This window comes from Rhinolophus sinicus, linkage group LG10 (assembly GCF_036562045.2).
Source record: "Rhinolophus sinicus isolate RSC01 linkage group LG10, ASM3656204v1, whole genome shotgun sequence".
Classification (NCBI taxonomy): Eukaryota; Metazoa; Chordata; class Mammalia; order Chiroptera; family Rhinolophidae; genus Rhinolophus; species Rhinolophus sinicus.
The window spans coordinates 68,691,702-68,719,663 of record NC_133759.1 but is presented as its reverse complement, the minus strand read 5'-3'; the positions used below and the strand labels follow the sequence as shown (position 1 = coordinate 68,719,663).

Sequence of the window (27,962 nt, the reverse complement as noted above, 5' to 3'; positions counted from 1 at the left end):
AAAAGTTGACGGTGGTGAGTGGCTCCTGATCCGGTGAGGAGAGCAGATCCGGAACTGTTCCCAAAGACGGAGTACGAGGCGACAAGCCGAAATGGCGCGTTCCAGACGAAGGACCACGCCGAGAGGACGTAAAAGGCGGCGAGACTGCGCCTCCGCCCCGGGACGCAAACGATACTACCTGTGGCCGGTGGTCGGGCAAGGGGTGGTTCAGCGGTAAGTGGGGTGCAGGGCGGGGAAGACAGAGGCGTCCGGCTGAAGGCCGGCAGACGAGTGAGAAGGCTGCGGCGGCGGTTCAGGATAGCGGGTGGTGGCTGGACCCTGGGCGGGGGCCGAGGGCACGGGCACCTGAGAAACGTTGAGCATGTGGAATAGATTTGGTTCCCAGCGACTTAACATGAGAGGAAGGAGCCTGGATGCCAAGGAGGTCCTCTTGGACACCTGGGTGGTATTTAGAGAAGGTAGTATTTGTTTTGGCGACAGTATTTTCAGGGGGCGGGCAAAGATGAGGCGCTGTACAGAAACACCCAAGTGGAGATATTTAGTTGTTTCTGAATACCTATTTTCATGGAGCGCAGGAAGGAAAGGTGAGAGGGTTTTAACTTTGTCCATGGTGAAAAAAAGCCAAGAATGTGACCTGAGGTTTGTCAGGGAATAGAAGCAGTGACTGTATGTGACACTGCAGCATTGTTTTGGGTTTTATTGAAGGTTTCATTCTGTAGACACTTTTGAAACACTTACGTCGGGCACTGTTCTTGGGCCTGGAGAATAGCAGTGAAAACCCTGCACTTAAGCAGGTTTAATTAACAAAATATCAGGTACGGATGACAGTGGACCTGTGTTAAGGATCAGAATGTGATGAGGGGTGGAGTTTAACTTAAGTAGCATTTTGGGAAATTCAATTTGAAGCGATAACATTTGAGCAGAGATTGGAGCACAGTGACGGAGGAACCCAGGTGAGTGTGTGGGGAAGAGCGGGAAGAGCTGCCTACGGAGGCGGGAAGGGAACGCCGCTGTCCAGAGAAGTGTGCCCGGTGAACGCGAGGCTTCGCAGGACCAGTATGACAGGAGAGCGGGAGAGGAAGTCATACGGTAACCAGAAGGCCATTGTAGGGACTCTGCTCTTAATCTGTGTGTGATAGGAAACCATTGAAGGGGCTTGAGCAAAATAGTGACATGACTGAGCACACTTGGACAGAAGCACTGGTCAGCTATAGGGAGAACAGGCTATGGTGGGGATACAGGGGAATACAGGGGAACCAGTTAGGGGCTATGACAGCATTCCGTGGGGGGGGGGGGCAGACTCCCAGTTACCCAGTTATATAACCTTCCTATAAGTTATGTGCTTTGAGAACCTAGTCATTCTAATATAATTAAGGGTTCTGGATGCCATGCTAAGGCATTTGGATATTACTGTTTTCAGGTACATGAAGGCGATAATACAACATTCATTGAGCACTAACTACATGTTGGGTACTTTTATAAGCTCTTTACATCAGTTATCTAATGTAATCCAAAGCCATTCAGTTTACACTATTAACAAATGAAAAAACTGAGGCACCAATATGTTAAGTGCCTTGCCCAAGGTCTCATGTCTAGTACGTGGAACCAGGAGTCCTGCACCTGTTGGTAGATGAAAGGTGTAAAGGTTGTCTTCATTACTGGTTGCCTAGGACGGCTGAGAACTGACAAGTGCCTAAGGCTTCCAAATCTCCTGAAAAAGTACTGAAACCTCCATTTATCCGACCCATTTCTCCTGGTGCTCCCTCTGTGGGTTAATATTTTAACAATTTTGAGTTACGGCATCAATCATAGGTTTAATAACTTCATTCTTCCTCTCCTCGCCCTGTGCCTTGCTTTCAAGCCTTTATTTTGCTACTGTCTATCATTTTCACCTATTTTCTACCCATTTCTTCTACCTCCTTTCTATCTCTTGAGATGAGGTGGGGAACAAGAAAAAGAAATAGGTGAAGGGTAAAGAGGAAACTGGATGTAATGGAGAGCTATTATCAGTTTCTGAGGATATAGTTAATTCAGTGTTTCAGTCCTCCTTTGTCTTTGATGTCTGAACTCCATGAATTAAAATTTAGAAGTCATATAGCCCAAAGAGACTGAACTGCCCAAGGTCCAAACACTGAGAGTCCATAGGGAACCTGCATTGGCACCCACAAACACCTGCACCCATCATTGATTATTACCTCTCCCAGTGGAAAACTCCCTTTTTCCTGGTGAAAAGGATTCCTATGGTCTCTACCTGTGCTCCAAATCTTACTTTCCCACTTTGAGCTGCACATCCATTCCTTTCGGCGCCTTCAGACTCTACATGCCTCTTTTGGGTGATAAACATGCAGAATTCTATATTAAATCATGCAACATTCTCAGCAGGTTGTTGGCTGGCTAACCCAATACCTTTCTCAAACCACCTTTTCTTTGCCTACCTCTACTATGGAGGCTGCAAGAGCTAAATACTTATTTTCTCAGCCTCCTTTGCTACTAACCTCCAGGTAGTACAGCTGTGGTCAATGAGATGTTAGCAGAAGTCTGCTGAGGGGTTTCTGGGAAAACCTTTTATAATGAAAGGCACAAATGTTGCTCGTATTATCCACTCCCCTTCTTCTTGCATTGAATGCGGATATTTCACCTAAAGCTACGGCAGCCATCATGTGACCATGATGAAAAAGCCATGAAACTCAGGCATTGAATTATTTTGTCTCTAAACCAAAGCCAACCACGTCCAGATTTGTTATGTGAGAAAATAAACTCCTATCTGCTTGTAAGCCATTTTAATAGGGCTTTCTAGTATTTGTAACCAAAAGCTCTTCTGATAGATACACCTTTACTCAACTCCAATTTCCCTCTAGTTATCTTTCTAAACTCTCCTTTCGCAGTTAAGCTAAGTCCCTTTCAATCTTTAACTCACTCTTCAACCAACTAAAATTTTAGAGGTTATCAGAAACAAAAACCAAAGACCATATTCTATTTTGATCTTACTTTAACCCTCAGGAGCATTTGAAAATATTAACTATTGCTACCCCTACACTAAAACTCTTTTACTTCTGTGCCACCTTCTGATTTTTCTTTCTGTTGTTCATGTTTCTTTTGGCTGTCACTTCCCCTCAGCTTCTACTGCTTCTACTTACCCATCCAGTGACAGTACAGTAGTCCCCACTTATTGAGGGATTCGGTCCAAAATCCCCAGTGGATGCCCGAAACCATGGATAGTACTGAACCCTATATATATCCTATAAGTACATACTTATGATAAAATTTAGTTTATAAATCAGGTACAGTAAGATTAACGGTAACTAACAATAGAACAATTATAATATACTATAAGTTATGTGAATATGATCTCTCAAAATATATTCTGTTACCCTTCTTGTGTTGATGTGATGATACAATGGCTATGTGATGAGATAAAGTGAGGTGATGATATAGTAGGATGGTGCAAAATTTCATCACGCTACTCAGAACGCTGCACAGTTTAAAACATGACTTGTTTATTTCTGGAATTTACCATTTAATATTTTTGGACCCAAGGTTGACCATGGATAACTGAAACCATGGAAAGCAAAACCACAGATAAGGGGGGACTACTGTACTCCCAGAGTACCCTCTATCACTGTCATTCTACTTATTCTACTGCGTATCAGGAATCTTCACTCATCAAAATGCCCCCCAGACTGAACTTGTCATTGCTCCACAAAATTGGTCAACTTTGTTTTTCATTATGCTACCCTTATCACCCAAATAATAAATTCAAGTACCCACGTTTAATCAGTTATGCTATCCAGATTCTGTCTCATTATTACTTGAATTCGTCCTTTCCTCTCCCATCCCTACCACTTTCTCAGTTTAAACCTTGGGAAACAAGAATATATTACTCATGTTGATTTTCTGATTAGGTCTAGCATGTATTTAGCCCTTGTTAAATGTGTGTGTGTGAAATAAATGAAATTGGCTTAACTACTATCATAACTGTCGATGTTTAAAATCTCATGATTGTTTTGAATATGTTTTGAATTACAAAGATTTTGTTAATCTGTCAGATGTTAATATCTATTAGTGTTCAGCCTATTCTCATATCCACTTTGACAGTACGATACAAAGATGTGTATTTGAACCTTGTATGTTTTTTAAAACTGTATTTAAGTTAGATTGTTTTCTAAATAATTAGCTTATTTAACAATTTAATGACTATTAGTTGAGAACTCAGAACAGCATGATATTGCATTAAGATTTGTACAATTATTCCATCACCTGGTAGCAACCAGCCTATATGCATTTAGGGCAGGAAATAATGCCGGGACAAGGGGAGGGGCATGGAGGGATAATAGGATTTGGTGGAGGTATAGAACTTTAATTCACAACATCCAAGGAAACCAGATTTTGGAATAGGAGCATCTAGATAACATATATAACATGGTAGAAGATCAAGGATGTCCCACTATTAATTGTAGTTATAGGTTTGTAACTTTTCAGAGTGCAAAGGTGTCCTCGATATCTTTTAAATCCAAAATCCCTCATTTACCAAATAAGGACACTGTGACCTGTTGAAAGTAGGTGACTTGTCCAAATTAGTGGCAGATCAGAGTACATCCCAGGTGATGGGGCTGTCCAGTTAAGCACTCTCACATTTTCTCTCCAGTGTGAAGTCTCTGATACTCCATGGAGAGTCTGTGGTATGATACAACAGAACTTATCTTCAGCATGAAGAATATTTAGCTACTTAGAATATTAGCTACTTAAACCTTCTGATATAAAGTTTTACTTTCTGCGTCAATCAAGATCTCTCCACTTTTATATGGTTTCTCTACAGTGGTCTGTATTATCTGATATGGCATAATATACTTCATCTAAAAGATTCCCAAAATTGTTACATTTATTAGGTTTCTAAATTACATGACATATCTGATTATTGCTGGAGAGTTCATCGTGGTAAAGAGCCCAACGAAACTTTCCTCACGTATGAGTTCTCTGATGTCGTGTAAGGTTTGTACTCCTACTGAAGGCTTTCCCACATTCATTACACTGATAGGGTTTCTCTCCTGTATGAGTTCTCTGATGCACTATAAGGGACGAATTCTTAATGAAGGCTTTGCCACACTGATCACATTCATAGGGTTTCTCACCAGTATGAATCCTTTGATGCTCAATAAGGTATGCGCTCTGGCTGAAGGCCTTTCCACATTCATTGCATTCATAAGGTTTCTCTCCAGTATGAATAACTCGATGTACAGTAAGGGATGATCGTCCAGTGAAATGTTTTCCACATACGATACACTCGTAAGGTTTCTCTCCAGTATGAATCCTCCGATGTTGAGTAAGAGATGAATTCTTACTGAAAGCTTTTCCACACTGATTACATTCAAAAGGTTTTACTCCAGAATGAAGTCTCTGATGTTCTATAAGGTATGTACTTTGGCTAAAAGATTTCCCACATCTGTTACATTTGTAGGGTTTTTCTCCAGTGTGATTTCGTTGATGCAGAGTAAGAGTTGAGCTCTTACTAAAGGCTTTTCCACATTCACTACACTCATAAGGTTTTTCTCCAGTATGACTTCTCTGATGTACAATAAGATGCATACTTTGACTGAAGGCTTTTCCACATTCATTGCATTCATAGGGTTTTTCTCCTGTATGAGTTCTTTGATGCACTGTAAGATTCATACTTTGGGTAAAAGCTTTCCCACATTCATTACATTTGTAGGGTTTCTCTCCAGTATGAATCCTTTCATGTTGAATAAGGGATGAATTCTTGCGGAAAGCTTTTCCACACTCTTTACACTGATAGGGTTTCTCTCCAGTATGAGTTCTTTGATGAACAGTAAGGTTCATACTTTGACTGAAGGTTTTCCCACATTCATTACATTTGTAGGGCTTTTCTCCAGTGTGAATTCTTTGATGTACACTAAGGGAGGAGCGTTCAATGAAGTGCTTCCCACATATATTACACTTATAGGGTTTCTCCCCAGTATGAATCCTCTGGTGCTTAAGAAGAGATGAGCTCTGGCTGAAGGCTTTCCCGCATTCATTGCATTCATAGATTTTCTTTCCTACAAACATTCTTTGAGTTTTAAGTAATTCACAATTTTGTTTGATATCTTTTCCATGTGGATTCTGATTATAGGGCCTTTTCCCCTTAGGAGTACTTTGTTGTGTATCAATGATTAAACCCTGACTGGAACAGCTTTCAAATTCATTTCCTCCACATCCTTTCCTCTCAGTGAGGGTTTCCTTATGAGTAACTGCAACTTGGCCAAGATGTCTATCCTGGTTTTTTTGTTGCCCCTCTAACCAATTGTCAGGTTCCCAGGTTTTCCCTAAAGGAGAATGCCAGAGAACTTCCCTCTCCATTATTACTTTCTAGGATAAATCTTCAGTAATGTTTGGCTTTAGAGTTGACTCTTTGGTTTCAAGTCTTGTTTCCCAGTCTGTAAAAAATAAAAAATTCAAATGCACATTGGTTTCTGTGCTGGGAGACTGAAAACTGTATAAGGCGGGATGAAAATAATAAAACAGAATAAGTACAGGGCACACCTGAGAGCTTTCAAAGATTCCCCTACAATTAGGAAGAGAATTGGAAGGGAGCGAGAACAGTGAGCCAGGAACTAGAAGCAGGATAAGCAGAGAAAAGAGTGAGCCTATGCAGGAGAGCTAGACACCAAAACCACTGATCACTGGACAAGGCTAATGAAGATGGAACTAAAGGAAAATATGTGGCAGACGTAGGATTGCAAGCGGCAGATCAGAAAGCCCTGCCATGTCATATCTAGTATTCTTATCCACCGTTTCCTCCCTCTTGTAATGCCATCTATAATTCTGACACTAAATCTTCAAAAACATCACAGTGTGACACAGTGACGACTGCTGACCCTGGAGTCAGACAAACTCAGGTTCAAACCCTGGCTGTTAATACTTAACCATCTTAACTAGTTGTTTCTCTAGGTCTGAGTTTGCACAGATATAAAATGAGGATAAAAATAATCTGATACAGATAATGTATATAATCTACCTTTGGTAACGTACTTGTTTGGTACATAAAATACCAGAACATACTTGAAACCCAAACTCTTAAGGTAGGATAACACAAATCTAAAAGATTTCCCCTCGAAACTTCAAGCAGGCTGTAGTTTTCTCACAAAGGTAAGAGTCCTAAAGTGCCCTAACCTTTTCTACATACCCATTCCTTAAAAATGAGAACTGGTGGCAGGGGCAGGTAGGCAGTAATCTGCTGAACTGCTTCAGGGGGAGCTGAAGGAAGCACCTTGTAGCCACTCAGGCTTTATTTTCTCAGATCCCATTTCTTATCCTTCAAAAAATGGTCTGGAGGCAGACAGGCAGAGGACTGGCAAACTACAATCTGAGAATCTCCTTCTCAGCTTGATCAAAGTCAGCAGAGCAGAGATCAACACTGAACCAACAGACCAAAGGCTGGAGGGCAGGAGGCTTTACTGTGAAGCCAGGGGAATGCATTAACTGGGACCTCCACCTTCCACCTGACCTGCTTTCATAGAAAAAGATAAAAAGTGGAAAGCCAAGCAGGCTCCACCTCCAAAACACACACATCACCAAGTGACCCCAGAGCAGACCAACCCATCAAGTATGAAAAAACACAGGAATTAGAGGTGGACACTTGCCCTACCTCACCATCATCGTATCCCGCTATCCAACTAAAGTTCTCTGAGAACACTTAAAGTGCCACCCAGGGACAACATGAAGGGCAAGTGGGGATCCATTCAGTTTGAAGAACTGCCTCCCTTCAAAGATAAATGATATGCAGAAAATACCAAGTTTGCAAGCTAGAGGGTTAAGAAGTAAAATTTTAAAATCAGGAGAATAAAAAAGCAAAAAAACCAAAAGGGATACTAAACATTGGAAGAATAATTACATGCTTCCAGTCATCAAAAGACATCATAAAGGAAATTTTTTAAAAAATTACAGAAGATATCTGTAACAATGACCTACAAAGAACTAGAACCTGGTATCTAAGGAACACTAAGCCCACGAGAAAAACTGGCAAAATACTTGAATAGGCACTTAATAAAAGGAAACCTGAATGGATGGTTTAACAAGTCCACTACTAGGTACACACACCTAGGTAAACCTAACTTGCAAAGGTACACCATGATTCAGAATTTTAAAAGTAGCACTGCAGAAGAGGAAAAAATTAGAAACACAAATATCTATCATAGAATAGAATGGATAAATTGTCAAATATACAATGGAATAATTAACAGTGAATGCTATGGACTTCATATTTGTGTCTCCCCATAATTCTTATGTTGAAGCCGAATCCTCAGTGGGGTGATATTAGGAGGTGGGGCCTTTGGGAGGTCAGTAGGTCAGGAAGTGGAGCCCTGGGGATGGGAATTAGTGCCCTTTTAAGAAGAGATGAGAGAGCTTGCTTCCTCTCCTCTCCAGCATGTGAAGACACAGCAAGAAGGCAGATGCCCATGTACCAGGAGGAGGGTCCTCACCAAGAACCCAGCCACGCTGGCACCCTGGTCTCAGACTTCCAGCCTCTAGAACTGTGAGAAATAAATGTCTGATGTTTAAGCTGCATATACTATGGTATTCTGTTATAGCGGCCTGAAGACTAGTTAAAATTAACAAACTAAAACTACATATATCAATATGAATGAATAAATACTTGAAACAAAGTCCTAGAGAAATATATATAGCAAGAGTCCATTTAGATAAAGTTTAAAAACAGGCTAAAACTAAATATATTGCGTAGAGTTGATTTATGAATGGCAATACTATAAAGAAAAGCAGGGGACGGCACTAACCACACAAATGAGAAGAGTGCTTGTGTCCCAGGGATAGGGAAGAGCGTGAATGCACACAGCTCACGCGAGGACACCAGGAGTGTTCTATTTCCCACTCTGGGTCCCAGTGCCTGGGTGTTTGTTTATTATTCATTAATCTTTACCATCAACTATAAAAAGCAGCAGTATGGTATAACGGTTAAGACAACAACTCTGGAGCCACACGTTTGAAACCTGGCTCAAATTTGAGCTCCATCACTGTTAGCTGTGTGACCTTGGGCAGGTTACTTAACATGTCAGTGCTCCTGTTTTTTCACCTGTTAAATGGTACCAATATCACAGTGGTGATATAAAAACAAAACTTGGTTAATATTTATAGTATTTACATTAGAAGAGTATGTAGGTTTTTGTTAAATACATATATTTTACACATTCTTCTGTATACATAACATTTCAAAAAACAAATGAAAACAACAAAATATTTGCTATTTTGGAAAATATTAGTCACTTTGAGTTGAAACATCATTATGTGCTGCAGAAAGCTTAATAGTGAGATTCATTATATCTTCATGGAATTTAGAGACCTAATTTAAAAGTTAATTCTGAAGACTTGCTGCTTAAGAAAAAAATTGACTACCTACAAACTTTTTAAAAACTGGCTGATATGACTCAAGAATTCAATGTGGCCAGTACTCTATATACATGTACAGAGAAAACCAAAACACATATCTTAAATATGAAAATTCAGTAATTAGAGTACTCCTAAACCATTCCTGAAACATTAGTTAAATATTCAATTTGAACAAAGGATTGTGCCAGGAATTCCAGAATGTTCACTATTAAGAATTTATTCCTACCATATTAATAGGTCATGGGAAAAGGATATATGATCAACCTAATAGATGCTTCAAAAGTATTTGGTAACATCCAACACCCAATCCTGATTCAAAACCAAACATGTTAGCACTGTACCAAGTATAAAAATAAATGCTAGAATAATTCACACTAGTAATAGAAACAAGGAATGGCTGTTTATTATTCTGCTATTATTCAATATTATTCCAAAAGAATTACTAATAAAATTAGACAACTGAGAGGGGAAGAAATTTTATTTTTCCAATTATATGAATATCTCTGAAAACAAAATAGTAAGGATGGCTTTACTCAGAATTAGTGAAATATTGTGAGCTTGGAACTTGAGCAGTATGGTGAAAACCTACAGGTCTTCCAGGATTGGACAACGTTTCAGAGCCTTGCCATTTTGCCATCTCATTAAATAAGTACTTTATGATGCACACAGCATTATGCTTGGTCATAATAAGGGTTCAATGATTGTTGTTATTATTACCATTATTATTTTGTGTTAAACAATATACAGCTCTCTCTTCCTTTCCTTTTTTCCTAAACAGAACTTTCAAGTGTTAGCCCATACTCCCATTATGTCATAAAATGCCTAGTTAACGTACAGGATTGGCATCATTCTGGTACTCATCAGGACATGAGCAAGAGTCCCCAGGACCACGGGGTCTGGGAAAGCACCAGAAGGCTGGGACTGGCCATAGTAGAAGCCAAGAGCCTGCTGAGTACTGGGGTAGGTGTGGGGCTTGGGCAGCAGTTCCCACTCTTCCTAGGGCAAGTTGATGTCTTCCTTTTCCCTTTTTATATTTCTTCCATCTCCTGTGTAACATTTAAACTACTCCTTCCACTCAACCAGACTATTTCAATACTTACCTGACTGGATTTCCTGCTTATACTCTTGCTACCCTACAATGCATCCTCCATACAGCAGCCCGGTGGATCTTCTTAACATGATAAGTCATTCATTCCCTAAGTATATGTCGAGCCTGGTACTGTTCCAGGAGTTAAGGCGATAGCTATGAATAAAACATATGTCTGCCCTTAAAGGAACTTAGATTATAGTGAGAGGAAGAAGGGCAGGGCAGTCAGCATAATAAATGAGTAAAATACTTAGTATTTAAGTGGTATACCTTATCGATAAAAGCAATGAAATGGAAATATGGAATATGATGGGTGAGGGGAAGGGTTTGTAATTTTAAATAGAGTCTTCAGGAAAGGCCTCACTCACTGAAAAGTGATATTGAAGCCAAGACTTTAGAGGCTAAGGAGGGAGTCATAGGCCTATTGAGGGGATAGCGTCCCAGAAAAGCACCAGCCAGTGTTGAGCCCTGAGGCAGGGGAGGGGATCAAACTTGGATGTTCCTACATTTACTACAGGCTTTTAGATCAGTTGTCCTACTAATGGAAGCAAAGTTGTATCGGTACTAAACATGAGTGAGGCTTATGTTAGCATGAAGGTAGGTAAATTCTGTATGTATTGACATACACATATATTTACAGAGGAGAGAGAGAGAGAGAGAGAGACAGAGAGACAGAGAGACAGAGAGACATCCAGGGTATCTCTGAGAATGACACAAAATCATCTATGAAACACAACAGATTTCCGTGTTTGGGGTTAGTTAAGGATAGCTTCCTGGAGTGCTTTAAATGTTATAGAATCTCTTCCTATACCTTATTTATCAGACATAATCTTTGATAAGAGATATCTAATATTTTATACATGTTCTTAACTTTTGTTTCCTTGATAACTGAACAACTTATTTAAGTGTAATGACCACTGATTAAAGGCTAAAAATTAAAAACTGCTTTCCACATTACTAATAATTTCCATCTTTGTTTCAACATTAACAAGTTTACTAGCGATAATACTGTTTCTAGGAACAGCAGTTCTAAATCTACATTTTCTACTCAGCTTTGATAAAACAGTAAAATCTAATGAAGCACTCAACAACTTACACAGGAAACCTTCAGAACAGAGAAAGAAAACAGCCATCTAAAAAGACTATTAGGTCAGGATGTAGAAGTTTTATTTTTACTAGACATACTACCGTGTTTCCCCGAAAATAAGACTGGGTCTTATATTAATTTTTACTCCAAAAGATGCATTAGGGCTTATGTTCAAGGGACGTCATCCTGAAATATAATGCTAGGGCTTATTTTCCGGTTAGGTCTTATTTTTGGGGAAACATGGTAGTTGCTGGAGTCTGAGACTCTACCCCGCCTCTACTAACACTAGATTTTGAGAAACTCACAGACTTATCCAATTTCTTTTATCCTCCTTCAAACTTTTGGCTCCTACCATGTTTCCCCGAAAATAAGACCTCGCCAGACAATCAGCTCTAATGCATCTTTTGGAGCAAAAATTAATATAAGACCTGGTCTTATTTTATATTATATTACGTAAGACCCGGTCTTATAGTATAGTAAAACAATACTGGGTCTTACATAATTTTTTTTTTTATTTTATTGGGGAAGGGGTACAGGACTTTATTGGGGAACAGTGTGTACTTCCAGGACTTTTTTCCAAGTCAAGTTGTTGTCCTTTCAATCTGTTGTGGAGCGTGCCGTTCAGCTTCAAGTTGTCCTTTCAGTCTTAATTGTGGAGGGCGCAGCTCAGCTACAGGTCCAGTTGCTGTTGCCAGTTGCAGGGGGTGCAGCCCACCACCCCTTGTGGGAGTCAAACTGGCAACCTTGTGGTTGAGAGGATGCGCTCCAACCAACTGAGCCATCCGGGAGCTCAGCGGCAGCTCAGCTCAAGGTGCCGTGTTCAATCTTAGTTGCAGGGGGCGCGGCCCACCATCCCTTGCGGGACTCGAGGAATTGAACTGGCAACCTTGTGGTTGAGAGCCCGCTGGCCCATGTGTGAATCGAACTGGCAGCCTTCGGAGTTAGGAGCATGGAGCTCTAACCGCCTGAGCCACCGGGCCGGCCCCACATAAATTTTTGCTCCAAAAGACTCATTAGGGCTTATGTTCAGGGGATGTCATCCTGAAAAACCATGCTAGGGCTTATTTTCCAGTTAGGTCTTATTTTCGGGGAAACTCGGTAGGAAACAAGAAGTCACAGCAAGGCAAGGAAAGAAAGTAATGATGTTTTTGGAATTAGCCTTAAACTCAAAGACAAAAACAAACAAAACAAAAAGCTGTGTTCACATTCTGGCAAGTCATTTCACCTCTCTGAGCCCGTTTCTCCCACTGTAAAAGGGGCTAATAATACATACACCACACGACTATTCTGATGAGCACATCAGATGGTGACTGGGGAACTGCCGAGCACAGCACTCAAGCGTTGCTTTCTTGTCTCGATTTTGGATGGAATAATAAGACCAAATGGTAGCTCAATCTGGCCGCAACACTGAAGAAAATCTGGGAAGAACAAGATCCGGAGTTTGCACATCATCGTGTTTCCTGGGTCCCATTCTCTCCCTCACTCTTCCGTGACTTTAGTCTCTCCTTTCTAACAGACACTTCTGCTCTTCTAAATACTTTCAGGTCTCTTTCTTGGTAAAAAATAAGGCAGAGACACTCCACCTTTGACATTTTTCAGTTCTTGCCCTTTCTTCCTTTTCCTTCAAATTTTACCTTGTTGCAACGACAGTCGGTACTTAACAGTCTTGTTTTACTCATCAGCCCACAGCACGTTTCCTTTCCCTCCACACCAGAAGTGCCCTTCCTGACTCACAGGCCACCCTTCACCTCGTCCTCCACTTCTCTCTCTTCCTGTGGCCCAGCTCTCCCTAAATTCTCTCCTCCTCCTTTGACCACTCTGTCACCTCTGCTGTAGGACTTTTGGCTCCCAGCCAAATGTTACTGTTCTTTAGGGTTCCTTCTTTGCTGCTTGGCCCTTATCATTCACTCTTCCTGAAAATTAACAATACAAATTGATATGTACGTCACATATATGATTGTAACTCTTAAATCTGTATTTTCATCTGATTTCTAAAACTTCTATTTGATGTCATTCAATATTCACTCAACAAACATATACTAAATACCTCCATTGGCAGGGGATACAAAAGTAAGCTCAATCCTGACAATGCAGTGAGCAACACACTAGTGGCTAGACAGACACTCAGCGATGAGGAAGACAGTGTGAAATGCAGTCATAACAAGGGAAAAAACTTCAAGGCCCGCCCAATAGAGAAGTCTGAAGATAGGTAAAGGAGTGGGAGAGGAAAACAGTATCGAGAATACATGTGTTTGCCTCTGCTGCCTCCAGAAAACCCACCAGAATGACAATGGGATAATGAAAAAGGCATACATAAACCCACTAAAATAATCTAGGAAACAAGGGAAAATATTCTGCACACACATACCAAAATCAAATAAAAAAAACCAAAATTATTTAAATATCCTCATACAGAAAAGTTAATGCATGCAATAAACTAGACAGCTATTATAAAAGAAGGAACACACAGAATGAGAAGGCTCACAGAAATAAAAAAATTTGACAGGAGAAATAAATTTTTTCACAGAAGGACTGAAAGATTTAAGAAAATCTTCACATCTTGTTGCACTCTTCCCCTGAAACGAAGCCACAGAGCCCCTGTAGGTCTCTGCCCCTGCTGTTCCCTGTGCCCAGTGTCCCCACAGACCCATCATGGCTGCTCAAGTCCCCTCAGAGGAGAGGCCTACACTGCCAGTCCATTAACTTATAATTCCTGTATGCTGCTTTTTCCTTCCACACGGTACTTTGACTACAATACCCATGCCTCCCTTCTCTCTTCCCTTCCTGTCCCTTCTCCCTCCCTGGCTTCTTTCTTTATTAATTTAGTGAAGGAGACACTTCACTAGACCTAAGTTCCATGGGGAACCTACCTGTTTTGCTTATTGCTGTATCCCCAGTGCTAGGAACAGGGCCTACTGCTCAAGAAACACCTGTTGAATATATACGTTATTTACACAGCGGTAAATACAAATAGCAATAGTAATTAAACCCACAGAAACCTGTAATAAAGGCAATTAAAGCTGCTTAAGGGATCGTTTTATATGTAATAAATGTAATAAATTAGCATTAAAAACATAAAATAAATCCAAAGTTGCACAATATGTAGCAAGAGCCATAAAAATGTGTGTATTCTTTGACCCAGTGATTCTTCTAGAATCCTATTCTTTAGAAAGTTTACTGGAAACCAACAGCAATGTTCATTGGATTATTTTTTTCCTATCAATATGTTCTTTCACTGATTTATTGCATTATATTAGATAGCCGTACACTATTCACAGATCAAAAATTATTTGCCTATCTCATAATTTAAAAATGTACAAAAAGAATTGGTAATCAACACTTTCATACTGAGTAGAGAAGATGTAAATGTGTAAAATGCATTTTTTTCAGAGAAAAGTCAGTAATAACACCTAAAAAAGAAATTTCAGTTGTGATGTGGATTAGAAACCAGATAATAAAGATTAATAAGCATTAAATGTTTAGAGAAAAATGGAATTGAACAGGTAGTAGATGCAGACTAAAAATTTGAGAATAAGAAAGGAAATACATAAAATATCAGTTTACTAGTAAGAGTAACAAGGCTAAAGTCATTTCCACTTGTTTTTTAATGAAAACTGTGTAAAATACCTCACAACACAGAGGGAGAGAAATGTTAGTTCCCTTTAAAAAGCTGACAAATGTTTAAATGAGTAAGGGAAAGGAAACTATGGTATAGGTTATGGCTGAGAAGAAAGACTCACGAAAGACAGAGTAAAGAGAATAAAGAACAAGATAGAAAAACATGGATACTAAGTACAGATGAAGACAGAAGGGAAATAACTGCTAACACTGAATGAGTGACACAAACCCAGTGACTAATTTACCCACATAATGTGTCCCAAAGGTAAGGACATGGGTGAGACTTTAGGAAGATGAGTGGCATCAGTGACACAGAGCCATCTGAGAGAACACACATCAATGGGTAGGTGTCTCCGAGAGAGCCACGGGTCTCAGAGCTGATTTCTTCCCCAGGTGACAAACTCACGTAACAACTCCTTGCAGCCTGATACTTCACCTGGAGAGTTGCACCCTGGGAGTTCATGTGTCACGTGGCTCAGTACTTCTGGTTCCAGCTGAGAAATCACATTGGTTTGGAAAGCTGATGCCCTGCTCAGGAGGAAAGACACTTCCTCCTGAGGGAGGGTCAAAAAGCCACTTCCTACACATGTCCTTCTCCCTTCCCCTTCAGCACCTCTGAAACAAAGGAAGGTGTGGCCTCCCAAATTTTCCATTTTCCAATTCTCTGCAGAAAAGACTTTTCACCTGGAAGGACAGAACACCAAGCAACTACCCAAAAGCAATGCCCTATAATATCAGGATTTCAAGTCCAAGTTCCTAACTCCAGAGGCTCTACAGATGTGCACAGGTGAGGAACGACAAGTTCAAAGAAGTGCTTACCCAGCAACACCCACATCCTGGAGTTCTCCAGCAGCGCTTTCCCACATAACTTCCCTGGAGCAGAACGTGGATGAACCCTATCTTCCCAAGTGAAATCTAGACACATCCTTGAATGTCACTGACTCTTGAAACTATAAACCACTGTTCAACAAAGGATTATACCAATAAAACCCTCTGAGGAAAGTGAGAAAACAAGTAGCATTGGAAGGGACAAGCTAAAGAGATCTGTGTGAGGAAAACGTGTCATACCCCAAAAGAAACGAAACATCTGCAACAAAACTAGACATGAAATACTCAGAGATGAGTGACACAGAAGGTGCTGTGCATGTGAGGGCAGGGGCGTAGGGCTAGGGGAGGAACTGGGACAGCAGCAAAGGTTGCCCTGCATTAACCCCTGGAGGAAAGTGGCGGTGACCTGCTGGCCTCCCATCCACCCCACTGCTGAAACAGGGAGTCCCGCTCTAAACCACACCCGGCAGGCGCAGACGACACTGACAGCAGTTTATTAGTCACATATCCTTACAGCCTGGGGGAGGAGCACACTACACACCAAGCAGTTACACTCAGAAACTCTGAACTAGCAGGGGCTGTGGGAGGCAGGCTTTGCAATGAGGAGAGGGGGAGGTGACCCTTGGTTACTGATGAGACAAGTAAAGAGTTAACAGCTTGTAGACTGGCAGGAGCAAGCTTAAACATTAACTGCTTGGCTCTGAAGCCCCTGGCTAGCACTGAACCTGCAAGCTGACAAGCACCTTACATCCATCATAAGTGGGAACAGACCAGTTCCCAATCACAACAGCAACCCCCTGCAAGCTGAGTTCCATCACAGATGGAAACAGGAGCTTCCAGGAGAAGACAATTGTAACGGCAGCCCCCATGCAAGCTGACAAGCACCCTACATCCTGCTTAGAAAAATATAAAACCCCAGCACTCCTTCTCATCTGGGCAGCTGTCCCTATCGGACTCTGCCTTGGCAAAACTTCCCTTTGCCAGAACTGTCTCTCTTTGACTTTCAATAAATCTTTTCTTACTCTTGTAGAGTCTTTGTGAATTCTTTTCCAGTCTTTACAGTCTGCGAAACACCAGGGGTTAATTCTACACCAAAACAGTTACCACAGGAAAACATAACAGCCTTGTTGAATTTCGTGGGTTGGCAGAGAGGTGAAACCCATCAGGCTGAGGACTGGGAGGGGTGCACCTGGTGGGGCTGATAGCCGAGTTCGCTGGGTAGGGGCCTTTCCCTCTGGATGGGGGCAAATCGGCGAGAGCAGGGGAACTCTCGGCTAGGTCTTTGGGGCCCTGTGAGGCTCAAAGGTGTCAAGGTAGCACATGGAATCACAGGCCTTACAATACAGGTGGGAATCCAGTTGCTGGGGGAAAGGCCATGCAAACAGGACACACCTAGAATGTGGCTGGTCTATAAGAGAACCAGTGAAACACCCAGCTTGATTTCAAAGCCCATTTCAGTCTTGTTCTCTAGCCCTCAAACTAGGAAATAAAACACCGTAAGCGTTTAACGTCTGTTTAACAAGTGTGCTGGTTAGTTTTATGTCCATCTGACTGGGCTAAGGTGGGCCCAGATGGCTGGGAAAGCATTATCTATGGGTGTTTCTGTGAGGGAGCTGCCATGTGAATGGGTGGACTGAGTAAAGGTCAGCCTCACCAACAAGGGTGGCATCATCCGATGTGTTGAGGCCTGAAGAGAACAGAAAGGCGAGGGAAGGGTGAACTTGCTGTCTGCTTGAGCCAAGACATCCATCTCCTCCTGCCCTCAGACATCAGTGCCCCTAGTTCTTGAGCCTTCAGACTCAGACCAGGACTTACACCATTGGACCCTGGATCTCAGGCCTCTGGATTTGGAGTGGAACTACAGCCCTGGCATTCCTGGGCCTGCAGAGGGCAGAGCGTGGGGACTCTTCAGCCTCCAGAATCGCATGAGCCAATTCCATAATCGCTTTCTGTATGTCCACATATATCCTATTGATTCTGTTTCTCTGGAGAGCCGACTAATAAAGGAGAAAACACTAACTGAGTGGTGGTCACCGTAAGTGACAACTCGTATTTGTACTGAGTTTTACCCTAATAGGAGATCCACACACCTTCCCGCATTTAATCCATATAAACAACCTGCTGGACTGAGAGCACTAGTCATCATTTTATAGATGAGGAATCTGAGGATCAAAAAGGTTAAATAACCTCTCCCAGATCACACAGCTGGGCCTTGAGCCATCCAACTCCCAGTGCTGTGAGAAGAGAAGCAGTCCAAGAAAAGAACACTAGCATCGGGGGAAGCGAGAGTGAGAGTGAGACAGAAAGGACATGGACAGGTGTACAGGGCTGACACTCGGGGACAGAGTTTCAAGGAGGAGGGAGTGGTGAACACTCTCAGAAGCTGGAGCAGCTCAAAAAGAACGATCGAAAAGAGCTGTTGATTTGAAAATTCACTGATTTCAGCAGAGTGATGAAGGCAGACGTCAGCTTGCAGTGGATAAAAGAAACAGTGGAACATAAAGAATCAGAAGCATCCAGATGAAGTGACTTCAAACTTTCTGTGAAAAAGATGAGAAATAAGACTGTTAATGAAACAAGTAAGGAATAGGTCATGGAAATAAAGTAATGGAAAAGGTCTTCATTTAAGGACAGAGAACAATGTAATATGTAAACAGGCAAAGGGGAGAAATTCAGTAGGGAAAAGGTCTAAAGAGACCAGAGATAGAATGAAACCAATTCCAAGAAATTTGTGTATTTCACATCCTACTGGCTATAAACTCTAGAACCATCAACACTGAGGCAAGAAAAAATTCATTTTCTTTCTTTCCACCTTAACATTTTTTCCTACTATTCATTTAAACAATGTATCAAAATAACAAAAAAAAAGTTAAGAATCACTGACAAATGTTATCAAGAAGAGTAAAGGTAGCTCATTAGTAGGATATAAGTACATGGCGGAATTTCCATTTTATGAAAGAAAAAAGAAACCAAGAGAAATCATCAGTTCAACAAATGTAAAGAAAGGGGAAGAAAGTGATAAGGAGAAAATAAAACAGAATAAGCATTGTTAAGAGAGTCACTTAGGGCCGGCCCGGTGGCTCAGGCGGTTTGAGCTCCATGCTCCTAACTCCAAAGGCTGCCGGTTGGATTCCCACATGGGCCAGTGGGCTCCCAACCACAAGGTTGCCAGTTTAATTCCTCGAGTCCCGCAAGGGATGGTGGGCTCCGCCCCCTGCAACTAAGATTGAACACGGTACCTTGAGCTGAGCTGCCTCCCGGATGGCTCAGTTGGTTGGAGCGTGTCCTCTCAACCACAAGGTTGCCAGTTCGACTCCCGCAAGGGATGGTGGGCAGCGCCCCCTGCAACTAGCAACAGCAACTGGACCTGGAGCTGAGCTGCGCCCTCCACAACTAAGACTGAAAGGAAAACAATTTGAAGCTGAATGGCACCCTCCACAACTAAGATTGAAAGGACAACAACTTGACTTGGAAAAAAGTTCTGGAAGCACACACTGTTCCCCAATTTAAAAAAAAAAGAGAGTCACTTAACATGGAGTCGGAGGCCAGTGAGGGGGCGGGGCCTATGCACAACTCATGTCTCAGTTCTGGGACTATTGTTAGGTTGCTGACCTTGCTACATTCAGCTCAAGGCCGAACAAGCAACATCCTGGGTCCATGATTGCTACACGGACATACGTGGTGACCAGACCACCTGCATTCTTCACCTTGAAAGGAAACAGTCCATTTCCACAACTGGCACCCTCCATTTACGTAACAGGCCTGACCAATCGCAGCCTACATAATTCACCTACATGGAGGACCTTAATGAGAACAGCTCCTCTCCTTTTGTCCTCTATAAACCCTGCCTTTCTTGGTTCCCTTCGCAGCACAATTTAGGTTGCTCCCTGAATCAGTGGACTGTAATCCCTCCTTTTCTAAATAAATGCTTTTTATTCTTTCCTACAGCCTAAACTTTTGTGTGTGTTACCAAATGGAAACAAGAAAGCGTAATAACCATAAATCATTAAATAACCAGAAAAAGACCTGATACGTGCATAATAACAAACATAAATGGGTTGACTTTCTCTATTAAAAGACAAAAACTCTAAAATTTGTTTAAAATCCAGTTATGCGGCACATATTAAGAGATATATCTAAAACACAAACCAAGAAGTTAAACAAAAGGGGATATAGAGACACAATATAGCAGGCAATTGCAAATGAAAAGCAAGCAGGGAGAACAGAAATGTCAGATAGGCTAGAATATATGTGGGAACAAAACATAAGTCCCTTCTTTGTGAAAGAAGATACAGATCAGAAATATGACATTCTCTTTCCAAAAACTAATCTACTTTTTTCAATAAGTTGCCTTGGTAGTTGAATATATTGGGCAAAATTAAAAGCCCAAATTCAGACTCCAATGGGCCATATGCTGGTCTTCCCCCTTCCCTGGATTCTTGTTCCCTGAAGTACCAAGCCCTCAAGCATGCCCCAAGCTGGTCTCATTCGGAAATGTGCTGGGGACCCCTGTGCCAGCTATGACCCCGTGAGGCAGTGAGTTGGATCAGTACGGAAAGGTATTTTCAAAGGTTAAAGTAAAACAATGATCTCGTTCATAAAATATATTTGTTGTCAATCCCCTAAGATGTTTCTCCCTTTCTCCTTTCCACTTAGTAGGGGTCTTTTTCTCCCCAGCACTACAGGAAGCACAGGGTAACTCATGCTGTTGGGGAAAAAGCAGTGTCATGGGTTTATCTCATTCACGTACAGGCTTTCTTAAACCTAAAAGCAACAATAGGCCTTTTGATATTGTTATTCTTTGAAAAGGTGGAGTACCAAATGAAATAAATAGGGATTTTTAATGATGAAAGTATGATTTATAAAGAAGATAAAAGCAGGATAAAGTTGAGGCACCACACAGCAAAACATCTTCAGATATAATTCTTAGTAACCCAATTTTTTTTTTTTACAAAAATCACAATCATCATTAAATCCCAATTATAATAGCAACAAAAAAATGAAACACCGCAGAACACACTTAACAGGAATTTGCAAAATCCTCACTATCAAAGTTAACAGAAGCCATAATGAAAGAGCTGAATAAATTGGAGTTTTCTTACTCAACAGTAAGAATACACATGTAAAATTTAACTATGAGAATAAATGTGTAAGAACAGTAAAGCAACCAAAAGTTTGAAAAGAAAAATGAGGGGTGATTTGCTTCATGAAATAACAAAATAAATTCTGAACAACAAATAAAATTGTGCGCATATAGCAGAAATAGGTGGCACTCCGGCTCTGCCTCGCTCAAACAGCACCCCCAACCCAGGTATACTTCACTAGGCCACCCTGCTGTGCGGCCTTCACAGCACTGGACAATGTCTTCAGTGATGTCTCCTCTTCATTCCACCTACCCTTACCAGAAGATAGATGGAGAAGAGAGGCCTTGCCTGTCTCACTCACTGCTATCCTCCCAGCATGCAGAACATTGCTTAGCACAGGGTAGGCAGGTGCTAAGTATCTGTTCAGTGAATGGATGGATCCTGAAATGCCTTGCCACACCATGTTAAATGACGTTAGATTGTAATCTCACATCACATACAGTAAACTCCAGATAGCTAGGATGTAAATTTAAAATGAGACTAATAGAAAACATAGAAAAATCTTAGGGTATAGAAAGCCTTTCACAGCATGATTCTAAAGCCAAACAAAGGAAAAGGAAAGTTAACTGAATAAAACTTCAAAAGTTATTCGTAGCAGAAGATGTTATAAACAAATTTAAAAGAAAAATGACAGGAAACAATGTTGGCAATTTATGGCAAAGGATTGATATCCATATTATATAAAAGGCTCCTTTGATGTATAAACAGCTCAGTATAAAACTGGACAAAAGATATGAGAAGTATTTAAAAAGGCCAGAAGAATGTACATCCATAGTTATTCTTGAGGGTTTGAGACTTGGGAGTATATCTTATAGCTTTAAAATTTTTTTACAACTATATGCCCACTATTTATATTCAATAAAAGAAGATAAAATATATGGGCAAATGTAAGTCATACTTGGGCAATACATAGTCACATCCCTGGTCAATAGAGTAAAGATGGAACTATGAGGAAAGATGAAAAAAGGAAACAGCTCTAATGCTGCACTCATGTGTCCCAAATCAATTATTCTTCAAATGTGTCCAGGTCATCAAAGACAAAGACCGAGGAAATGCTCCAGATTAAGGGAGACTAAGAAGACATGACAGCCAAATGTGACCTGTATTAGCTCCGACCAGATAAAGGACATTTGGCAAAACATGAGGAAGATTTGTAGATTAAATCAGTATTGTATCAGTGTAAGTTTCATCACTTTGATAATTGTATTTTGGATACGTAAAACAAAGCGCCTTGTTTTTAGGAAACACATACTGAAGTATTCAGAAATCAAACCAGTGGTTGCCTGGGAAGAGGGACGTGGACTGGAAGGGGGTGAGGATACCGTCTGGGGTGATGAAAATGTTCTATAGCTTCACTGGGGTGGTGGTTATGTTGGTGCAAAAATTTGTCAAAACTCAATAAATTATAAACTTAAAATGGGTTATTTTATGTAAATTATACTTTATAAAAGCTGATTTAATAACTTAGTTAATATTATTTTAACTAAATAAAATAAAATCAAGGCTATTGACAACCAAACCACAACCTTCATCATCTAAAATCTTGTGAATGCTCTCCCTTTAATCCTTCCCCTTTTCTAGAAACTCCCTCTAATAACTATTGTTGTGAGTTATGTTGCCTTTTATATCTAAGCTTGATAATATCTAGGAAAAACGTACAAATACAAATCACAGCCGTTAATACCCTTATGAAGCCTTCTTAAAACTGGTACCTTTGATAAACAAACAGGTGACATGTTTAAGAGAAGCCTAACACATGAGCTAATGAACAGAGAAAACACCACAGGTCCTTCGGGACTGCAGACCAGGTTAAGGAAGCCTAACCTTAAACAGAAAAATATAAAACAAACAAAACTTAAGATCACCTGGGCCAAGACCCCCAATGTCTTATTTCCTTTTCCAGAGAAGCAACAACTCCAGGTTCTAGTAAAAACTAGCAGGTTCCATTTTAAAGCAATCAGGGCAAAAGACGCATAGGCTCCCCACTCACTAGTTTTGCTTCATGGTTTTCTCTGGCAGATGGACACAGCGTCTTCCAAGCATAGCTCTTATCATGCCAACCCTCTTATCAAAATTCCTGCGACTCCGCCTCCACCCCCACACTTACCACCTCACCAGACACACAAACTTAACCCCAACTTTGTATCTGATTCCCTCTCACTCCCAGTCACTGCCACATTCTGCTCCGCCTCTGAATTCTAAACCCTGAGCTCTTGGCTGAAAATCTAAGAGTGCCTACCACTCACCCAGTACCTTCAACACCCAGGAACCATGCACGGCACTTTTTACTTACATCATTTCATTTGAACTTTCAACAAACCTATGAAGTCGGAATTATGAAATGAAATAAGCCATATGAAATTTTCACCAATGTCAAGTATGAGGATTAACACTCAGTTAATCCAGTCATTTCTGTCATCACCACAAAGGACTGATGCGCATCAGGGAGGTCCAGGCACTTCCCAAGACAATGCAGCTATGAATTGGTGGAGTCAGGATTTAAACTTGGGACACCCTGACTTCATTACAGCAAATCCCCTTTCGTCACCCCTACCCAACCCTACTTACTTCTCCGGCTGCCCCACTCATCTTCCCTTTCTCAGGTCTTGGAACAGACACTCTGGGTACCTAACCATACTTGCTCTTATTATCGGATTCATGTGCAATCATCGTGACTGTATCTCGTAGAGATGTGACCTTTTGTGTTCCCTGAGACATAAGTACCAGGACCATCTCTCATATGATTTTTGTTCCTTTTCTAACCCTTGAACAGCACCAAGAGCTCAACAGGCCAGCTGAATGAGGAAGTGGCAGCTGAGAACAGAGCTGAGGGACACCAAAGGGAGATTTGTGGAAAATATCCAACATTCAGAGAGCTCAATACAAGCGGCCTCTGTGGTGAAGCCCACATACAGTATAGGAGTAAAGAGTAAGGGAGCGAGTTGAGATTGAAATATGAGCTCACCTGAGCTCCCTACGGAAGAGGCACAGCGGTCATCGCCTTCACCTTCCTTCCTGTGGGGTTCTTCCTACAGGGGGGGCAGGAAGAGGCAGAACTGAGGGAAGGAAAAGAAGCCATGAGAAAGGAAACCTCTGCACCAACAAAAAATAAAATACCTACAACCAAACCAAATAAGAAGTGTATGGTATCTATATAAAGAAAACTATGATTTTTATTTGTTAAATTTATTTTACTAAGCTTATTTAGATATATAAAGAAAGATGAAGAGAGAGAGATATACCTGGTTAGGATGTCACAATATCCTAAATTATCACTTCTTTGAAATTAATTTATAAATTCAACACATTCTCAATCAAATTATACCAAAGTAATATTTTTAAGTTAATTATGGAAAAGATTTTTTTAAAACTTAACTGTGTTGCACAGCAACATTCAGGAAATTTTTGAAAGGGAATAGTGATGAGCAAGCACTGGCCCAACAGATATTATGAAGCTATGATAATCAGAACACAGTATTAACTGAATGGCAAAATCACTCATTCACGATATACTGTTGACCACCTACTGTGTACCAAGCACCATTCCTGAGGGAGGAGGTGAATGGGAGGAGGTGACTACCAATGCAAACAAAACAGAGAAGCTCTGTCCTCAGGGATGTTGTCATCTAACAGGGAAAAGAGTCAATGGAACAAATTAATCCTGCCAACACAAACGGTTCAGAAAAAAATTTACATATAAGAATTTCAGCTATGAAAAAAGTGACATTTCACATCAGTGAACAAAGGATGGATCGTTCACTAACTTGGAACAAGGGCTTACCATTTGGAAAAGAATAAAAATTTGCACAAAAAATGAAACTAAAGTACTAGAAGAAAATGCAGATGAACATTTTTGTGATCATAATGGAACAGAAAGCCTAACAATCATGCCGCAAACCTAAACATGAAGGGAAGGCTTTCATGTCTGAACACATAAAAATGTAACATTTTTGCATAGTAAGGAAACACTACTATCTGTGTTATCAGGAAATTTATAAACAAAATACAAATGGCATAAAAATACTCATTAGTATTCAAAATGCAAATTTAAACAACCCTATCATTTGCACCTCTCAGAAAGTTAGAGAACAGTAACACCCAGGCTTGGTGCCATCTGGCACACTTGTATTGCAAATGTTTATAAACTACTACTTTTCTGAAGAGAATAAGACAGGAGGCATCAAAAGCTTTATAGTGGGACCCAGAAATTTCACTTGAAAAGATTTATAGAATGAGACAAGAATACAAATAGATACAAGTAGCCAAGAGGCTACTGTTTATAATATTGGGGGGTGGGGGTGTACCACCAAGTCCTAAAGACAGGATTACATATGGCACAGACATTCTTTTCCTCATACTCATGAAAATGACAACTTAGTTATTTTTTAAAAATTGGTATAGATGTTTTCAAAATACTGTTTTTAAAAAAAGTTTATTCTCCATGTTAAGTGATACTTACACAGATAAAAATATTTATAAAAAGTCATGGGGTTTAAGATTTGTGCCCTTTAAAACCCTTACCAAATGTGTTTCATACTTCATTTCTAAAAGCAAATAGAGAAAAGGATACTAATATCCATCTTTGTTTAAGAACAAAGAGTTTCTATGTTCAGACACATATACACGTGTACAAGCAGATTCTGACAGTTTTCATATGATTTTTTTTATCTTTTGCTCCTCCCAATTTTCTAGTTGTACTATAGTGAACTTTTTTTTTTTGTATAGAAAAAAATTGCTTAAAAAAAAAAAAAAGAAAAGAAAAAGGATTCCCGAAGAAGAAAGCCTGCACAGGGTTAGCCTCCCCATTTTCACGGAGATGCGTCAAGGGGAGAACACGCCAGTGCCCCTCGGAATCGGAAATCACGGAGGGCGCGCACTGAGATGCGGTTTACACAAAGGCCACGTGCTGGAGCCTGGAGCCCCCGCAGCTGGTCCAGCATCCCCAGAAAGGGTCCCGGAGAAAGTCCGCGGCAGGGGGAACCCGGGGTCCCTCACTGGCCCCTCGAACCCGCGCCGCCGCGCCACTCCCGCCTTCGCCGCTCCTGGGACAAGTAGTGGGAGGACCGTGTCCGGCGACCTCAGCTCTGGGTGTTCTCCCCAGCCCGGTTCCGGGGGTGAGAGGGGCGCACCTGGAGCAAGCGGCCCGGAGCTGCGCAGGGGTCCGAAGGACGCGGTCAAAGCCCTTTCGCCGCCGACCTCCCCTCGCGCGACAGCCCAGGGCTCGTCCAGCTCGGGCCTCCAACCCGCGCGCGCGCCCACCCGCCCGCTGGGCCGGCGCGTCCCGCCGCGGCCCCGCACTCACCCTCGCCCAGCGTGAACCTGGGCAGCCAGTGCGGATGCCGCCCCACCCGCCGCCTCCGCCGGAATGCCAGACTACATTTCCCACAAGGCTGCGGGGCCTCCGTGCAGGCGTCGGAGTGCGCAGGCGCAGGCCCGAGTAGCGGGGCGGGGTGGTTCCCGCCGTGAGTCAGAGGAGGCTCCCAGAAAGGCTTGCTTTGGTGGAGCTGCAGCTTGCCAAGCTTTGCGCAGAGCTTACCCCTGCTACCCTACAGGAGCCCTTCCTTAGAGCCTGATAGTGCCTAGTCCGTGGGGAGGGGATAAGAGGCAACCTTGGCTAAGCCTCACTTTCCTGCTCTGAAATAAAAGGAGCCCAGAATAGTCCTTTACAAAGTCGTCAAAAGAATGAATAGTAACACGCTGGGTGTATAGTGGGCTTTCCATGTGAGGACGGATATGTTAAACCTGACAAGGTCAGGAGACTGAAAATAACCACATAAGATGGCATGAACATAAAAAAATCATAACTAAGGTAGTCCATGGTGGGAAGTCACATCTTTAGCTTGAAGGTTCATCATAAAATCAATCTTTACTTTAAGTGAGCCTGTCTATTGTCTTTTTGCACCTAAAATGATATCCTTGGAATGTAATCCCTTTTCCCGGATTGGAGCAGGAAAGTACAGAATCCCTCATTATTGAAAGTACTGTACCCCTCCCCTAGCTCAGCATCAGGCGTTGCTCTAAAGGCTTCAAAATTATCATTGTATAGAATGCAGACATAATCTTCAATTAAATATGTAGCCAGAGTTGTTATTATAGTTTCACCTGGATCTGCTGCTGGAACTTAGAGAAGTATGTGACATTTGGGGCAGATTGATAATGGTAACTTAGATGGTAATATTTGGTTTTCTAAAAATAACTGCTAGTTTCCTCTGCCAGTTTCTATTGCTATGACAAAGACACAACCCTAGACCAAACTTTAGACAGGTTCCTCTGAGGCCTCTTTTCTATGAGACCTGGTCCCTCGGCCTTGTTCTTGGCCTGTGGAGCCCAGTTTTTAGCAAGAATCATCTTAAATCAGTTTAGATAGAAACCCTATTCTTAATATCTGATCATATTCCTAATCCCCTAATCTTGATGTCTAAACCCTTGTCCTGCCTTTAGCAAGAATCCTGTAAGATCATTTTAGCAGGAGTCCCCAAACTTCCTGTCCACTTTTGGTAATTTTCCGTCCACTGACCTTTTAACTCTGTTTGTTTGCTGCAAAACCCCAGCTGTCTTTGCTGTATTGGGAGTTGAGATTGGTTTTACTGAAGCTTCTTTCCCCTATTGCAATAGTACCAACTAAAATATATTTTTACCTTCTTTAACTAGTACCCAAGTCTGTTTCTCTTTTAGAAGTGCCTGAACTATTTCAAAATATTGAAAAATATGAAAATCTTCACAATTCATTTAATCAAGTTAAAGTAACACAGATAACACCAAACAAACTAAATAAAAATCTCCTATTACTGTACTAACA

General features: G+C 41.3%; 1 protein-coding gene and 1 long non-coding RNA gene across 2 annotated transcripts; one reads left to right on the top strand and one right to left on the bottom strand.

Annotated features, from left to right (window-relative positions):
• Window positions 1–74: 74 nt before the first annotated feature.
• LOC141567088 (uncharacterized) lies at window positions 75–8,562 on the top strand. The gene is made up of 2 exons (XR_012489485.1): window positions 75–213; window positions 8,422–8,562. It is a non-coding gene; the product is annotated as an uncharacterized LOC141567088 (long non-coding RNA).
• Window positions 3,476–26,591, bottom strand: ZFP2 (ZFP2 zinc finger protein). The gene is made up of 3 exons (XM_074312167.1): window positions 26,466–26,591; window positions 24,129–24,219; window positions 3,476–6,431 (listed from the first exon to the last, which is right to left on the bottom strand). Exon 3 carries the CDS (start codon window positions 6,352–6,354, stop codon window positions 4,960–4,962), a length of 1,395 nt encoding a protein of 464 aa, XP_074168268.1. The 5' UTR covers window positions 6,355–6,431; window positions 24,129–24,219; window positions 26,466–26,591; the 3' UTR covers window positions 3,476–4,959.
• Window positions 26,592–27,962: the final 1,371 nt, after the last annotated feature.

What these genes read in the sequence shown, in the direction of transcription:
- ZFP2 (XM_074312167.1), bottom strand. Translation starts at nt 6,354, where the DNA reads ATGGAGAGGGAAGTTCTCTGGCATTCTCCTTTAGGGAAAACCTGGGAA.